The 18,104-nt window shown below is 39.8% G+C and overlaps 1 protein-coding gene across 2 annotated transcripts in view; it reads right to left on the reverse strand.

Annotated features, from left to right (window-relative positions):
• Window positions 1–18,104, reverse strand: part of LOC136884978 (receptor-type guanylate cyclase Gyc76C) — a 589,503-nt gene that overhangs the window by 83,620 nt on the left and 487,779 nt on the right. For both annotated transcript variants that reach the window (XM_067157344.2, XM_067157343.2), the window contains exons 4-6: window positions 12,058–12,123; window positions 6,046–6,286; window positions 4,855–5,001 (exon numbers count right to left, since the gene is read on the reverse strand). In XM_067157344.2, coding sequence (XP_067013445.2) covers window positions 4,855–5,001; window positions 6,046–6,286; window positions 12,058–12,123 — 454 coding nt within the window. The remainder of the gene's footprint in view (window positions 1–4,854; window positions 5,002–6,045; window positions 6,287–12,057; window positions 12,124–18,104) is intronic.

The following is an 18,104-nucleotide window of genomic DNA, read 5'->3' on the forward strand; positions in this document are numbered from 1 at the left end:
GTCAAATAACACCAAGGGGTCTACTCAGAGCTTTATGTCGCCATTCGGCTGACAAATCACCATCAAAAGCATCATATTTCCTCACTCCATTTGAACATTGTGAAGAGGTTTGGAATTTAATCGAGGCTTTTGGCACGCAACCTAGTGATTAGAAATTGTACGTCACCACCTTCCCTACCCTTTTTTTGATTTAAATTAATAAACTTCATTGTTTGTATGTATTGATCTAAGATTACAATGTTTTATTAAAAGTTTTTGGGTCCACCTTACTCAATACCTTACAAATTTTGTAGCTTAGATTTAATTACAACATATTATGTGTCATTCAGTACTAGTTTCAATGCAATACTGCATCATCATCAGCTGAACAGAGGTTTTTAGAAAAACTGACAATCATACAAGTTTATCAACATCAACTTCATACACTTAAAATCATATTACTAACAATGAAACTGTGTTAAAAAGTATACTGTCTATTTATCCATCCTTATTTTTCAACAAGTGGAAGAGTTGTGGGTCTTATGCAATAAACTAATAAAAACATTTCCAAACCGGTTTGCTCCACTATAATATAAAGTGAATTCAAAGCAGAACGACATATTATAAAATAGAAATAGTATCGAAGACTATTTGTGCTTAACTAATCACGCTTCGTAAAACTTCACATAGTATCATAGTAAACGTAAGTTCCATAAAATCTACAATGTCACAGTGTTGTTCAATGAAGCAATGCTAATCAGGTGGAAATGAACACAAAGTCCTTTAAGATATTGTCAGAACAACGTTTCCCAGTTCAATGCGAACCTGTAAATAACAAGAATGTTATAATTATCACTTCACCGAAGTGGCAAGATATAAGGTTGTGTCCTATAGCGTAACTGCTTCTATGTTGTCGTTGACTATGCAAAGCGCAATTAAGCACAGCAAGCAACGATGTGACAGAGTTCCAAGTGCCCAAGGTGGATTGGGTTTGAAAAGGAGGAGTAGGGGCAAGTGGAAGGAGCAAATGAGGAGTGGCAATGTGGTGGGACTCTTGAGGGCGTGGACGTAAGAAGCAACTAGCAAAGCTATTACGTATAATATGAAACACCGAACTATTGACCGGGACCTGTACGTTTGAAAAAAATGCAGTAAGAAATAAAATTTTTGATTTTTCAGAAATCTCATTTAAATTAAGGTTTGAACTGAAGTGTTGATCTAAGTGTATATAGCAACATTCCATAACATCAAGCAAACTTCCTTTTTCTAAGTTCCCCTGGATCTCAATGTCATGCTCTATAGTTGTGAATTTATGCTTTAGATCGTGCATATGCTGGTCTACAGCGGAAAACTTGTTATATTTTATGGCATTAGTATGTTCTGTATATCTAATTTTAAAACTGCGTCCTGTATGACTCAGATACGTGCACCCACAGTTGTTACATCTAAACCTATACCCACCCGATTTGGAATAAGGGTTAGATCTATTGATTGAGGCTGAATTATGCAATACTTCAGTATTATAACGAAACCCTGACATTATGCTTCTTGACAATATTAGTAAACCTATATATATCCTTGGTAAAAGTAAATATTGCAAAAGCCTTTTGACTAGGTTTGTCTTTGAGCAACGTGGTTTGTGAATGATACCTAATCTTGTTGATTATACGTTCAATAAAGCCTTCACTAAAACCATTAGCCTTACCCATTGAACAGATGATGTTCTTTATTCAAATTAGCCTTTGTCATGGGGATCCTAAAAGCTCGTTCTACTTAGCTATGGAATGTAGAGTTTTTTTGATTCTGTGGGTGCTCTTGAGTCTTGCCTGATAGTAACAGCTGTTTGTGTAGGCTTTCTAAAAGTACTGTATGTAAAAGGAGCATCGGATCTGTTGATTTTTAAGTGTAGAAAATTAATTGATTTATTGGTTTCTGATTCCAAAGTAAATTTTACCTCTAGGTCAATATTATTAAGCGCATCGAGAGTAGCAGTTGCGTCCCTAACATGTTCATCTAAAATTACGAACGTGTTGTCCACATACCTAGACCAAAACAGAATGTTGTCAAATTCCCTGTCGTTCTCCATCATGTAGACTTCTAAAGAATCCAAGTAGATTTCCGCCAAAATCCCCGAGGTCGGAGACCCCATTGCCAACCCATCCTCTTTATAAAAGACCTTGTCAAAGATGAAGTAGTTATTATTTATTAGTAATTGACAATTTTTATGAACTCTTGTATTTGATGCTTGCTTGTTGTTTTAAGGGGCCTAACATCAAAGGTCATCGGCCCAATCTTGTATTTAAAGTTCACTTAGCTGACTGTAGGTCTTTAGATTCTTGATAATAATAGGAAGCAGCTTATGGGTTCTAAAACTCGGGAACATATTGACAATGTCAAATGAATGTAAGGTATGGTGAGCTTGCCGTTTAAAGTTGTTTAATTTATTAACCAGTTCTATGGACTTCTTTATGGTCTTGTTTGCAGTGAACCTATAGTGTTGTCTAAGAAATTTCTGAATAAACTTAGCTAATTTGCATACAGGACTGGGTCTGTAATTTATTATGGGTCGAAGGGGGACCCTGGCCTTGTGAATGTTGGGGAGTGCTCTTGCTGTTGGAAGGCCCACATTCAGTTTTAGGACGCATTCTTTAATGTTTGTTTTAATTGGCGTTGAAGAGTTTGCATTGGGTCTTTCTTGATCAATAAAAAGTTTTCATTATCAAAAAAATGTTTAGTCTTTTGAATGTAATCATCCTTATGCATAATGACCATTACATTATCCTTATCTGCTTTAGTAATAATGAGTTCCTCATCTTTAACTTTCTTTTTAAGTTCTAGAATACACTTTTTTTCATTATGGATGTCCTTGGAACTGCTAGCAGATATCGCTTTGTTATTAGTAACTAAACTATTGTTCAACTTTCTCTTTAGATCTAATCACACTTCCTCCTGCAGCTCATGAGGCAGTTTACCGATCGCAACTTCCGATTCAATGACAAGTTTTGAGGTCATTTTGGCCAGGTAGAAATTAGGCCAGTAATGTTTTTGGCCTTTGGAAAGAATTTGTATTTCTTTTTCATTCAAGTCAGTCTTGGAAGGTTGATTACTGGCGTATGAAAACTCCCGATTAGATCTCTATTCGTTTTCATTTCCATCTCAATAAACAACACTGTCAAAGAGACATTGTACATTTTATGGAACTTATTCTTCTTCTTGAGGCGCCTTGGCGGTCTGGACGTGATGTTGCAGCAGTTGTGCCATCTGCGGATGTCCTTCAGCCACGAATTCCTCCTCCTGCCAACAGACCTTTTCCCCTGTATTTTACCTTCAATGATGAGTTGTAATAGCTGGTACTTCTCGCCTCTCATAATGTGCCCTAGATATTGGGTTTTTCTTTTTTTAACAGTAAGTAATAGTTCTTTTTGTTTCTTCATGCGATGAAGGACTTATTGGTACTACGATACTACGTGAAGTTTTACGAAGTGTGATTAATTAAGCACAAATAGTCTTCAAGACTATTTCCAGTTTATAATCTGTCGTTCTGCTTTGAATTCACTTTATATTATAATGGAGCAAACCGGTTTGCAAATGTTTTTATTAGTTTGTTGCATAAGACCCACAAGTCTTCCACTTGTTGAAAAATAAGGATGGATAAATAGACAGTATACTTTTTAACACAGTTTCATTGTTATTAATATGATTTTAAATGTATTATGTTGACAAACTTATATGACTGTCAATTTTTCTAAAAACCTCTGTTCAGATGATGATGACACAGTATAGCATTGAAACCAGTACTGAACGAAACATAATATGTTGTAATTACATCTAAGCAATAACATTTGTAAGGTATTGAATAACTATAATCTATCAGCTTCATGGTCCGTATTGACAGTTCGAGCACACAAGTATGAAGGATGAGAGTTTTCCATCTAATCAATACTTTATTTTACAAAGTGTCTAAAATTTTAATTACATTAAAAGACAGCACCAGTTTCGACCTGTTAAACAGGTCATCGTCAGTTGTTGATGAACCTGCTTATTCAATGGCGACTGTACAGAATAAAACATTACTAAGATTAAACATGAATGCCACTATTCTAATAAGGTGGACCCAAAAAACTTTTAATAAAACGTACCCTACCCTGCTGGCCAACATTCTGATGGAGAACGGGACTCAAACCGGCTAACCACGGTGTCGAACCGCATACATTTCAACTATCATGGCCACGGATGGGCTATGGAGGGGGAAGTAACAAAGTGAAATTAATCTTTCCAGCGAGTTTTTACAATCGGATACCCATCCTGAAGTTCTCATCGAAGGAGATAATAAGATGAAATGAATGACGTGATATTAGGAAAGGAAAGGGTGAAACCCAGTGCCAACACATAGCCTATTCCTGTCTAATAGCACCTCGTCCCCATCCGATGTACCAATTGCCTCACTCCATATGAACATCCTAATACTGACAACCTAAAAAAAAAGCTCTGAAGACTGTTGTAGCCTATTTTTCCATAAACACTGTGAATGAAACAACTGCTGCATGGCCAGGAAAATTAATAATCAGTGTTTGAGAAAAAAGTCAACATTTTGAAAAGTAGATTTAAAATTTGCACTATACTGTAAATACCTGAGAACTGAAATTCTCTTTTCCATTCTGTACTCCATGTACCTGTACAGTATTTACTGCTAACTAACACACAGGTCCTGAACAACAGTGCAGTTTTTAGTTATCTTTGAAAGACCACCACTTTGTTTGTGATTTCCCCAAAACAAATTTGAATTTGGCAATAAACCAATACCATTATAAACAGATACAGAGAAAACTACTTCTCAATTTAACCCAAAAACCAATGTCCAGGATTGGTGCTTACCCCAGACAAACTTCCTCGATTCCTTCTTGGAATATGGCATCATGTCGGCAGTGATGACCAAGTAGTGGCCTTCGTCGAACATCTGCTGGTACTGCATCACGTCCATCGCCTCTATGAGGCTGGAAGGATTAACCAGGATCAAATAGACTGCAACAACATTCAACGTTGTATTACCTACAGTTTTACAAACTGAAATATACAAACTCAAATCTAGTTCCATTCATGGTGAAGTGAGGTTGATGAAGAGAGGTCATTAGATTCATTAGATCAACCAAGGGGTGTAATTGTGAAATAATAATAATAATAATAATAATAATAATAATAATAATAATAATAATAATAATAATAATAATAATAATCATCATCATCATCATCATCATCATTTGGCCTCAGCTACCGTGTGCAAGTATTTTAATTTGACACCATCTGGCTGTCTGCTCGTCAATTTTGACGTTCCATTTTACTCTAGACCTACTAGATGGCAGACAGAGTAAACCGAATCTCTCTTGGACATCTACGAGTGAGTTTTAGTGAATTTTGTTGATAAACACCATATGTGTCACCGGAGATCTTTTACATGCCGACATCGTACGACATGGAGTGTCAAATGGAATTTGTTCCGCCCTTCAAAATTCCGACTCCCTCTACCAAATTTGAACCCGCTTTCTCAGGATCTGGAGGCCGACACTGTACCACTGCTCCACAAAGGACATTAACAATAATATCAGACAGGTACACATTAACTGCAAAATTGAACTATTTCAGTGTTATTAGCATGAAAAAGACACAACTGAGTATTTTGAACTCGTAGTGTTCATAATCATAATGGGGCATACCATTCGGTGGCTGTAGAGTTGTGAAGTCATGCAGAATAGGGCTCAGATGCGATTCCAGACACTGCTCGCGCACAACACAACGTGACTGAACTCCAATGTAATTGTGCAATTATGCTGATAATAATGAAGATTTATAATTTAAATGAACAGTTTTACAGTATTTACATTTTAATTTGGAGCATCCAATGACTCTGTAAGTAGCACGTATCTAGGTTACGCTGGCCCATTAAAAATGTCCTAAGGAGAACACTGTAAACAGCTGCTAAGCCACAACTAATTGTTTGAGGAGTGCAAGGCAAATGGCTAGTTACCACTATACAGCACAACTGTCTGTAAACCGCTGTGGGCGACTTACTTCTGGTGAGGTTCCTCGTCTCCTGCACCACCTTGTACCAGAAGGTACCGGAGCAACAATCGAGGGACTCGATGCAGCACGTGCTCCTGTCCGGGATGGCCCTGTTGTACGTAATCGTCATGTTGGCCTCCTTCGCCTGCTTCTTGAGCGTGTCTGCCACGGGCTTCCACGCTTCCTCCCAGATGAAGGCGAACTTCTTCCAGTCGTAGTACCTGAGCAGCGTGATCAGAGACTTGACGACCTGCAGAGCACACATCAAACATTAGGATCACTTCACCTGAGTAAATGGCACATATGAACTACACAAATTAAAAGAATTCATTATCAAGTGTAGCACAATGAAATGACATTGAAATAACCTTAAGACAAAAATGAATAAACACGAGCCTGATATCTTTGCTGAAGCACCCTTTAAGGATGATGGGAGAACAAGAGAAACAAGGACAAGGAAAGGGAAGCTTTATAAAGCTGCCCTGCAGATGTGATATATATTTTTTTTTTTCAATTTTGTTTTACAGTTCAAAAGCAATGAAGGTATTTATTAAATCACCACCAAAGTATTGAACACGTGGTTTAATAAATATCTTCATTGTTTTCGAACTATAACAATTTTCAATACGGATCAATAATGAGATTTATAACTTGTAATAATTTGTTTTATGTTGCACCGACCAGACAGATCTTATGGCGACGATGTAATAGGAAGTGCCTAGGAGCGGGAAGGAAGTGTCCGTGGCCTTAATTAAGGTACAGTCCCAGCATTTGCCTAGTGTGAAAATGGGAAATCACGCAAAAACCATCCTCAGGGCTGCCAAGAGTGGGGCTCGAACCCACTATCTCCCGGATGCAAGCTCACAGTTCCGCGCCCCTAACCACCCTGTTTGCAGATGTGAAACTTGGATACTGAAAAGTAATGATAGGAACCACATTATGAAACTACGCGGGTAGCTGGGCCGATTTCTTGATTCCATCACAGGGCTGGGGCATCCTCATATGAAATTGTTTTCTTGTTATTCAATTGTATATATCTACATTTTATGCCATACCTAAATAAATAATAAAGAAATAGGGAAGACTGCAGGAAGAGCACGTAGAACATACATACAGCTAAAAACGGAAGATCATCTAGCGTCAAGAAAAATACATAATTCTGAATCGACCCCACTCCAAGGTTACCATATTCTCCAAAGAAAATTCTATAATTCCTAAAAGATCTGTTACACTACATAATACTTATGTCATCTGTCTGTGTGCCCAAACATACTTCTCAGATGAACCAATTAGTTTTAACAATTCTGGACAGCTCTTTAATTGCGAATGAGACTATTCACATGTCATGTTTCTATAATTGGCCTATACTGCACAGTTAATATGCCCTTAGCAGAAGCAGGGACCATTCTATTTCTTTTTTTTTTGGCCACTAACTTTGCATAAGAAGAAATACTCTCTTGCTTTTGCAATTATGTGAAAGAATTGACTAGGAAAATTGCATTACCTCTAAGAGCTCAACATGATTTACAGCATTACTGCCAACACTAAAATCATCATCATCATCATCATCATCATCTGTTTACCCTCCAGGGTCGGCTTTTCCCTCGGACACAGCGAGGGATCCCACCTCTACCGCCTCAAGGGCAGTGTCCTGGAGCTTCAGACTCTTGGTCGGGGATACAACTGGGGAGAATGACCAGTACCTCGCCCAGGCGGCCTCACCTGCTATGCTGAACAGGGGCCTTGTGGAGGGATGGGAAGATTGGAAGGGATAGACAAGGAAGAGGGAAGGAAGCGGCCGTGGCCTTATGTTAGGTACCATCCCGGCATTCGCCTGGAGGAGAAGTGGGAAACCACGGAAAACCACTTCCAGGATGGCTGAGGTGGGAATCGAACCCACCTCTACTCAGTTGACCTCCCGAGGCTGAGTGGACCCCGTTCCAGCCCTCATACCACTTTTCAAATTTCGTGGCAGAGCCGGGAATCGAACCCGGGCCTCCGGGGGTGGCAGCTAATCACGCTAACCACTACACCACAGAGGCGGACCAACACTAAAATACTGGTGCCATTTTTCATGTGATGGCAATGAACAAAATTCAGAAATCATCAAAGAACTTATTGTCATCAATATTTACCCACTTTGACATAACAAACTGCAAGGCAAGTCCAAATTTGTCCCAGACTGTTGGGCCATTTTAAACTCGCACCAGTGAATACATTATTAGCTTTCTGAACTTCTTGCTCTTCTTCTTTATGTGGAACAAATTTTGACTCTAACCTGTTTTCAATTGAAGTGTTTACATTTCTAAGTACTGACTGCATCTCTATCACACTGCAATGCATCGTTCTTGAAACATTCCCATTAAAGATGGAACGAGTAACAAGTAAAACTCATTATTTTCAGAACATTTTTTTTAATTAATCACTTTAGGTGGCTGTGACTGATACAAAAAGAAAGATCTTAAGAGCTGGGTACATTTCAAGCAACCTATCCACTGCAGGAGAAGTCGACAACAATCTCGCCTTGCAATAGTAGAGTAAATGCTTGAACTCAATGTCCACAAACTGATGGAAGTCTCATTTCTTACAGAGTACAGCACAACTAATTGCAGATAGGGTCAGCTGGGATAATTATAGGACGGAACTTAAAACTTTCACATTCTGGGGCACTAAATCTCAAAGTGGAAATTTGGCACGATGTTAAATTATTGTAGTTTGGTACAGACAATTCATTTCCAGGAAGAAATTGTATTAACATCTTATAACTGTTTAGCAATTCGACAAAAACTGTGCCCCACAATTAGCCCTTGGTTTGGGGCACAGTGTTAACTCAATGAGAAAGCTTGTTTGACAGATACTGAGGCAGAGAGCTTATTCACATTATAAGACTGATTTTTAAACAACTTTTTTTTGCCATAATAGTGCACTTCTTTTGTTAATTAAACAGACTTTTACTATTAAAAACTACCTGATACCTGAAACAACAATACAGTGGAACCTCATTTCTCCGTTTTTGGAGGGACACGAAAAAGAAACGTACAACACGGGAAAAGGTAAAATCCGGGAATGAGTTAAAACCATCAACAATTTGACTAAGCATCACAAAAAGTAGGTATAATTATAGTCTTACAAACACTCCTAAAGCAAACCAAACCACATCCCCAATGGGCCAAGCGACCGCTGTTCAACCCGAAGGCCTGCAGATTACGAGGTGACGTATGGTCGGTGTGACGAATCCAATCGGCCGTTATTCCTGGCTCTCTAGACCGGGGTCGCCATCTCACCATTACACAGCTCCTCAATTAAAGGTAATTACATAGGCTGAGTGGATCTGAAATCAGCCCTCATATCCAGGTAAAAATTCCTGACCTCCCCGGGAATCGAACCCGGGCCGTCCGGGTGAGAGGCAGCCAAGTTAGACCGCGGGGCCGGTTTCAAACATTAATTACCGGCACGCGAGTTAAAAATCTCGATACTTCACATTAAGTTTTACCGGGGAAACTCCGTCAGTTTCCCGCGAAAACTTCTTTTAGTTCAGCAACTTTGATCAGCCAAACTTCGACAAATCTAATAACGCCAAGCCAAACAACAATCAACCGCAAGTAGTTTTTAATTCTCTAATCTAATAAAATAAAGCACATTAGATATAAAAGCGCCCAACATGATGGCAAAACCCCTTCTTTTCTTAATCTTCTGTTGTTATTTCGTCTCCAGTATAGGCTACACTTCGTAGTCAGTTTCTGGAAATCGAGAACTGCGTAAATTAGGCCTACATCAACTTTTAAAGGTTACGTTGAACTCGAGACTATGGTTTTGAATGTAAGTATCGATTCTCAACAGTTTTCTAATGCATTATCAATCAATCAATCAATCAATACTGATCTGCATTTAGGGCAGTCGCCCAGGTGGCAGATTCCCTATCTGTTGAATCTTAGCCCTTTCTTAAATGATTTCAAAGAAATTGGAAACTTATTGAACATCTCCCTTGGTAAGTTATTCCAATCCCTAACTCCCCTTCCTATAAATGAATATTTGCCCCAATTTGTCCTCTTGAATTCCAACTTTATCTTCATATTGTGATCTTTCCTACTTTTATAAATGCCACTCAAACTTATTCGTCTACTAATGTCATTCCACGCCATCTCTCCGCTGACAGCTCGGAACATACCACTTACATGTAATAAATATCATTTTTGGTCCGTATTGATGATATTAGATTGAAATAATAACATTAAGTTATTTATTAGACCACCTAATCAATACAAAATCGTCTTGGATGATTTACATATTAGCTAACAAATTTATGTAAATCATCCAAGACGATTTTGTATTGATTAGGTGGTCTAATAAATAACTTAATGTTATTATTTCAACATACCACTTAGTCGAGCAGCTCTTCTTCTTTCTCTCAATTCTTCCCAGCCCAAACATTGCAACATTTTTGTAACGCTACACTTTTGTTGGAAATCACCCAGAACAAATCGAGCTGCTTTTCTTTGGATTTTTTCCAGTTCTTGAATCAGGTAATCCTGGTGAGGGTCCCATACACTGGAACCATACTCTAGTTGGGGTCTTACCAGAGACTTATATGCACTCTCCTTTACATCCTTACTACAACCCCTAAACACACTCATAACCATGTGCAGAGATCTGTACCCTTTATTTACAATCCCATTTATGTGATTCCCCAATGAAGATCTTTCCTTATATTAACACCTAGATACTTACAATGATCCCCAAAAGGAACTTTCACCCCATCAACGCAGTAATTAAAACTGAGAAGACTTTTCCTATTTGTGAAACTCACAACCTGACCTGCATTTATATTCGTCCTGATAATGCAGTAATTAACAGCAGTTTTTATCCTGTTAGGGTGATATAGGATAAAAATAGAGTTCGACTAAGTAGTATTATAGTGTAGTCGTATATTAATTACCTTAATGTCGTGTGATCTTTGAGTATTATCCCAGACAAAATACCCCTCCGTTCATTTTTTTTGCACATAAGTTATTTTATTTTTCCTTTTATTTTGATTTTTTTTCCCGGTGAAGAATGGCTAAGGAGTGCAAGTGTAGGGACTGTGAGTGTGGCGAGGCATGGAGGGGTATGAGGGAGGAGATGGAGAGTTAATATAAGGAAAGATCTTCATTGGGGTAATCACATAAATGGGATTGTAAACAAAGGGTACAGATCTCTGCACATGGTTATGAGTGTGTTTAGGGGTTGTAGTAAGGATGTAAAGGAGAAGGCATATAAGTCTCTGGTAAGACCCCAACTAGACTATGGTTCCAGTGTATGGGACCCTCACCAGGATTACCTGATTCAAGAACTGGAAAAAATCCAAAGAAAAGCAGCTCAATTTGTTCTGGGTGATTTCCGACAAAAGAGTAGCGTTACAAAAATGTTGCAATGTTTGGGCTGGGAAGACTTGGGAGAAAGGAGACGAGCTGCTCAACTAAGTGGTATTTTCCGAGCTGTCAGCGGAGAGATGGCGTGGGAGGACATCAGTAAAGGAATAAGTTTGAGTGGTGTCTTTAAAAGTAGGAAAGATCACAATATGAAGATAAAGTTGGAATTCAAGAGGACAAATTGGGGAAAATATTCATTTATAGGAAGGGGAGTTAGGGATTGGAGAACTTACCAAGGGAGATGTGTAATAAATTTCCAATTTCTTTGCAATCATTTAAGAAAAGACTAGGAAAGCAACAGATAGGGAATCCGCCACCTGGGCGACTGCCCTAAATGCAGATCAGTAGTGATTGATTGATTGACTGATTGATTGATTGATTGATTGATTGATTGACTGACTGTCTACGTAATCAGTACGGATAAATCGAATTATCAGAGTTCTTCTGTATTAACAAGTTCACAAAACTATGTTCAAATTATCAAGTCAGGGATACAAAACTGGGCTTTCTTTACTGAAAAATTACATTGTTTGGTTTTTGCTCAATGCACAGGAGCCAAAAACTCGAGCATGATCTCACAGTCTCCAGAGAGAGTTTACAAAGAAGTGCGTACCTGAGTATCTGGAGGTTCCGTTCTGGCGAAGGTGTTGATCATAGATGGCTTTGTATCTGAACATTTCTGAAACAAGAAAAGAAGAAAATCAGTAGGTCTACAAATTAGTCTTCCGGGTTAGTGAACAAACAACTTACTTGATAAACAGGTCAGCCTCGAGATGCTGTAGATATTAGCTTCACGATGCAGCGAGAGTAACTATTCCAAGGAGTCCGAATAATAATAATAATAATAATAATAATAATAATAATAATAATAATAATAATAATAATAATAATAATAATAATAATGTTTACAGACGTCGGAGCAACTTAGAAATATACACCCGCGCCAAAAAGATATCAAGCATAATCCGGAAAAGAAGTATACCTTTTTATGCTCAGTTCTTCAGAATGCCAGCTAAAAGAATCTGTAAACGTTTGTTATCCTACTTCAGAAGTCTCAATTCGATTCCTCCTTGGTTGGTGGAGATCGATGAGGATCTTTTTTAAGTATGGAATCTCACAAACAGACATTCAACTCCGAGCACCACTCAAAGACAAACTTAGACAGGTTCAACTCGAATGAAGCATCTCCATTCTGATGCATGAAAGAAAGCACACAACCAAAGGATGATAAACCTGGCGGGCTCGCAGTACAGATCTCGCGGCCCTAACGATGGATAAGAATAATAGTACCGCGAACTTTTACAAACTTGCACTTCGACATCGTCTCAAAACTTTTTTATGCAGGTGGTGGATAGAGGATGATCGCATCTCGAAGGGAGATAAAATAACTCTCGCTGATAAGGCGAACAGCGTATTGCTACGAATAAAACACTGTCTGTTTTACTGATCGAATGTAATTCAGGATGACCCTATAAGTACTCACACAATTATATTCAACATTTCACTAACTGCTGCTATATGACAAGTCGTCAGTGCGGGCTCACTGGACGGGCCATAATTCTGATTGACTTTCACTTCACTTCACACAACAGCTGCACGCAGACAGGTCTGAACACACAGCATTGCGATGCACGACGCCATTCCACTGACTCCAGATGAGTTCGTATTAAGGTGACTGCTCAACAGTCCGCACTCTGCTGGAACATAACTCCGACAACAGTGAGCACAACTGCTTTCCAACTTCAAGTCCCTTGTTCATGGCTAGCCTCACTTTTGTACTCCTGCTGATGAAGTATTGGAATCTTCGCGAAGCGACTAGAGGAGGAGAGGACCCATCGAGAAACCAGACGAAGAGCACTATACAGGGGAAAGCCGTACTCACTTAATCATTCCCTCCAGGAAATGGCGAAGGGGCTACTGACTACATTTTTATGTTTTCACATACGCCGAACAGCAGGAATTTCCTTCCGTAGCAGTTCTTTTACGTGCCAATAAATCTACCGAACATGTCCTCGGCCACTCAGGGCAATAAAAGCAATACGATGAGGATTATTATTATCCCCGTACGGTGCAAGATAGAAGTAGACTTTGGCCTACTCGGATGCGCGCTCAGCTTCCTTACCTTATATGTAGTCTCTGCTACAACAGCTTCGGATATTTCGCGCTTGTTCTATTATATGTGACTCATTCTCTCTTTTCATTTCATTTTGCGTTAGGCTTCAACCATCATTAAAATAAGATACTGAAGCATTTCGTAAATTTTCAGGAAATTCACAACTACACAGTTCAAAAAAATTAGGGGGACATGCTTTTGAACATATGCCATGCTCCACAAAACAATACCTCACACTCAGGTATATTACCAACTAAACCTTTATTCTTTACCGTTGAAGTATACAAAAGAACATCGATGGATTCGCGTTCATTTTCAGAACACAAAAGGAAATGTCCAAATAGGGGCGAAAACAAAGTGATAACAGTCCTCCAGGGTGGATTTTTATCACAGTTGGAGAGCTTCAGTATGGTGTATGTCCTCCACGAGCATTTGTCACAGCTTGGCACCCACGTAGCATGCTCCATATAAGTCGACGGAGGTCACGTTGCGGTATCAGGTCCCATTCTTCAATGAGAGGTCTGGGAGAGTCTGTGGTGGAACAGGACGCCCACAACCACTTCTGTCAAGCCTATCCCACACATGCTCGATCGTATGCAGAAACCAACATATGCTGCAGCAGTATCTGCTCGATGTACCTCGCAGCGGTAAGATTATCACGGACTACAACAAGATCCGTACGGCCATCAATACTGATACCACCCCACACCATCACTGAAGCTTGTCCGAATCGGTCGCCTTCCTTGACAACATTTGGCATGTACTGCTCACCACGACGTCTCCATACACGTTGACGTCCATCACGCTGTGTCAGGGGAAATGTGATCTCGTCTGTCAACAATACAGATCTCCATTGGCGAAGTTGCCAGTTGACGTGGGTACGGACAAACAGAAGGCGAGCTGCGCGATATTGCTGCGTTAAACGGGGCACTCGAACAGGATGTCTGGGTCGTAAGGACACTTCTCTTTACCTGCACCTTACTGTCTGGTCAGACACCGTGACTCCAGCAACCCTCCTGAGGTCTCGTTGCAGTTCTCTGGCAGTTACCGAACGCCGCCGCAACGCACACATGGTCAGATATCGGTCATCCTGTGGGGTTGTCATGCTTCCACGACCTTGTCCAACCCTCCTAGAGAACTGGCCTGTCTCAATGTAGCAATTCCACAAACTTTGAATAACTAACGGAGAGACCTTGAGATCCACAGCAACACGACGAAAAGTCCATCCTTCCTGGTTCAAATTGATGGCCCTTGCGACTTAAACCTTGCTAAGATGTCTCATGGGATGTGCTGGTTGACGTGTTCAAATGACCGAAGTAGTCTGTGTCCCTCACAACGACACACGGACGCACCGCTATTCACTTTGTTTTGAGGCGTCACCTGACAGTTTAATGCATGGCTATGCCTACAGATGGAGTATAACTTAGATTATACCCTGAGTAGCAAGGTCTCAAGGTATGCTGTACGACCATTGGAGCCCCATCTAACAAATTAACGTTCACATCCAGACGTTACAAAACATGTTCCCCTAATTTTTTTTTAACTGTGTATATCACAAGGCTCGTGAATAATAATAATAATAATAATAATAATAATAATAATAATAATAATAATAATAATAATAATAATAATAATAATAATAATAATGGCCTCATCTGTGGTGTAGTGGTTAGTGTGATTAGCTGGCGTCCCCGGAGGGCTGAGTTCGATTCCCAGCTCTGTCAGGAAATTTGAAAAGTGGTATGAGGGCTGGAACGGGGTCCACTCAGCCTCGGGAGGTCAACTGGTTAGAGGGGAGTTCGATTTCCACCTCAGCCACCTGCGAAGTGCTTTTCAGTGGTCTCCCATTTCTTCTCCAGGGAAATGGCGGGATGGTATTAACTGAGGCCAGTTGTATGTCGTTCCAGGTCACAGCCCTTGAAGCGGTGAAGGTGGTGATTATTGTTTTAAGAGGAAGTACAACTAGGCAACCATCCTCTATATAAAACTAATTAGAGATAAAAAAATGGAAGGGATCCGACACTTCGAAAAATGAAGATATTAGCCAGAGGAAGACAAGGGCCACGAAGGGCGTGAAAATGAAAGACGCCCTAGCCCTCGCAAACATAATAGCGTTGGGGTCGGAGCAAAGCAAGAGTTGACCAAGAGAGGCCGGATAGGATATAGGAAAGTGAGGAGCCTGGCACAAGTAAGTGGAAGCAATGTCAGGACTCAGCTAAGGGCCCCGTGGTCGCCAATCCACGCTCCAAAATTCAAAGCCCCTGGGGCCCTTTTTAGTCGCCTTTTACGACATGCAGGGGATACCGTGAAGGTGGCATCCGCAGGAAAAGCCATATCTGGGCGTTAAACAGAAATAATAACAATATTGGTTTTACGTCCTACTGACTACATGTGTATGGTTTTCAGAGGCACCGAGGTATCAGAAATTTTCTTTTAAGTATCATTAAATCTACCGACACGAGGCTGACTAAACCAGGGCCACTCGGCTCGTGTTTTCTCGCAAATATGATCACAGATATCGACAGATCTCACGTCACCAGCGTGAGTCGCTGAAGAGCTTGGAAGCTCTTTCCTTTCCTTTTTGCAAGTTGTTTACATAAATTTGTTGCTATGGTAGTAGTTTTTATATTTTCGTTCGACTCCTCGACTAAATGGTCAGCTTTGAGGCCTCCGGTTCAGAGGATTCCAGGTTCGACTCCAGAGTAGGTCAGGGATTTTAATCGCGTCTGATTAATTCTTCTGGCTCGAAGACTGAGTGTTTTTGTTTGTCCCAACACTCTCCTCTTCATATTCAGACCGCACTACCCACCACCACGGAAATACGCAATAGTGATTAAATCCCTCCACATAAGGCTGGCGTCAGGAAGGGCATCCGAACGTAAACAGACAAAATCCACACATGTGCGACACAATTCGCACCAGCGACTCCACATCTGTGGGGGAAAAGCGGCAGGAGAAGAGCAGTTCTGAAATCATTGACGGTGGTCTAGTGTTCACTTTTTGAGGGACGCGCGGCTTTTTACCGCGAGACCCAGCCCTGGAGGGAAACTATAGACATACTGGACATCAGTAACAAGCAGCACCCCAGCCGAACTTACAAACCGTCATTTTGGACACAAACTAGTCAAATCTTTCACAAAACCGTATCCCATTTCACTGTAATTTAATAGAAAATCTTTGACAATTTGATCCCTGGTCATTAACACGAGTAGCTGGTTCACGAAGAACATTCCCCTCTGCGGCTGCGGGGCGCCACTCACGGCTGACATTTACAACATCAAGGGGATATATATTCACTACCAAGGTCACGACGTAATATATGACCGGAGTAATGGACTACCATAAAGGCGATCTTGTTTTCTCTCGTGTTGCGTCACCCCCCGTCGAGTAATAGCCTGCACCGCATGGGGGTTCATTCTGCATCGGAGATGTTCTAGGTCAGGGATGGCGAACCTTTTCCAACTAGTGTGCCATTTTAAGTCTGGATTATTATTCTCAACTGTTTACTGTGTCACTTGTTATTTTCGTTTGTAATGGATACAACCTCCACCCCTACTCACCACCGACTTCCATCCCTAATTCCAATTTGTGTTTCATAATATGATATTACATACATATATTGTAAAATACCAAATACATGTGATTGCATGTTTCATGGTCGTATTTTGCGAATACCGCAAAAATAGTTAGTAGCTTTGTCTTTTATGTTAAGCTCATAACTTGTCTTCACAATTCACTGTAGAAAATATCTACTTGCAGGCGTATGATGACCCAAACAAAGTAAGTAGCGCTGTAGCAAGTTTCTTCATGGCCGAAAACTTTTGTGGGAGACTGTTCCACTGTTTAAGTATTAAGTTCTCCGGCTTCTGGAGATAGTATTCACCATCCACAGCACACCCGATTTTCACTAATGCTTCATCAAGTTGTACGAAATTTTCACCCATACATGCTTTCTTAAAATTCAGTCAACTCCATTTCTAAACTGCCAATATCCAACCACTCAAAAAAAAACCTCATTTGTGCAATATGAGGTTTGGAAATAAAGTGCAATACTTTCTCCATATCTCAATATTGGGATCATTTCTTGGCAACTATTTGTCTTGCAAAATTCACAACAATAAACAGTTGTGACGTACCCACTTTGCCCACAGATGTATGACAAATTTATAACGTGGCGGGTCACTTTAATATTAAAATAAATAAATGATATGTCATTGTTTCTCCAGAAACAGTATCCCAAGGGCGCCATTCTTCAAGCTTATGGCTTGAAAACAAAAGTAGATAATTAATAATAATAATAATAAATAAATAAATAAATAAAAATACGTAATGAGACTCAAAAAACTCCCAGGGGTGGGGTGAACGGAACACAAATCATTAAGTACACTAACTTGGAATTTAAGGATCATTAATAATCATTTCATAAAATACAAATTAAAACAGCTATTTATTAAGATGAAAAACGTGACGTAACGGCGTATTAACGAAATCTGAACTTACGGAAGCAAAAGAAAAAGTGAATGAAATTAACTTTAAGAAAATGAACT

The sequence above is a fragment of the Anabrus simplex genome, chromosome 13, assembly GCF_040414725.1.
Source record: "Anabrus simplex isolate iqAnaSimp1 chromosome 13, ASM4041472v1, whole genome shotgun sequence".
Taxonomy (NCBI): domain Eukaryota; kingdom Metazoa; phylum Arthropoda; class Insecta; order Orthoptera; family Tettigoniidae; genus Anabrus; species Anabrus simplex.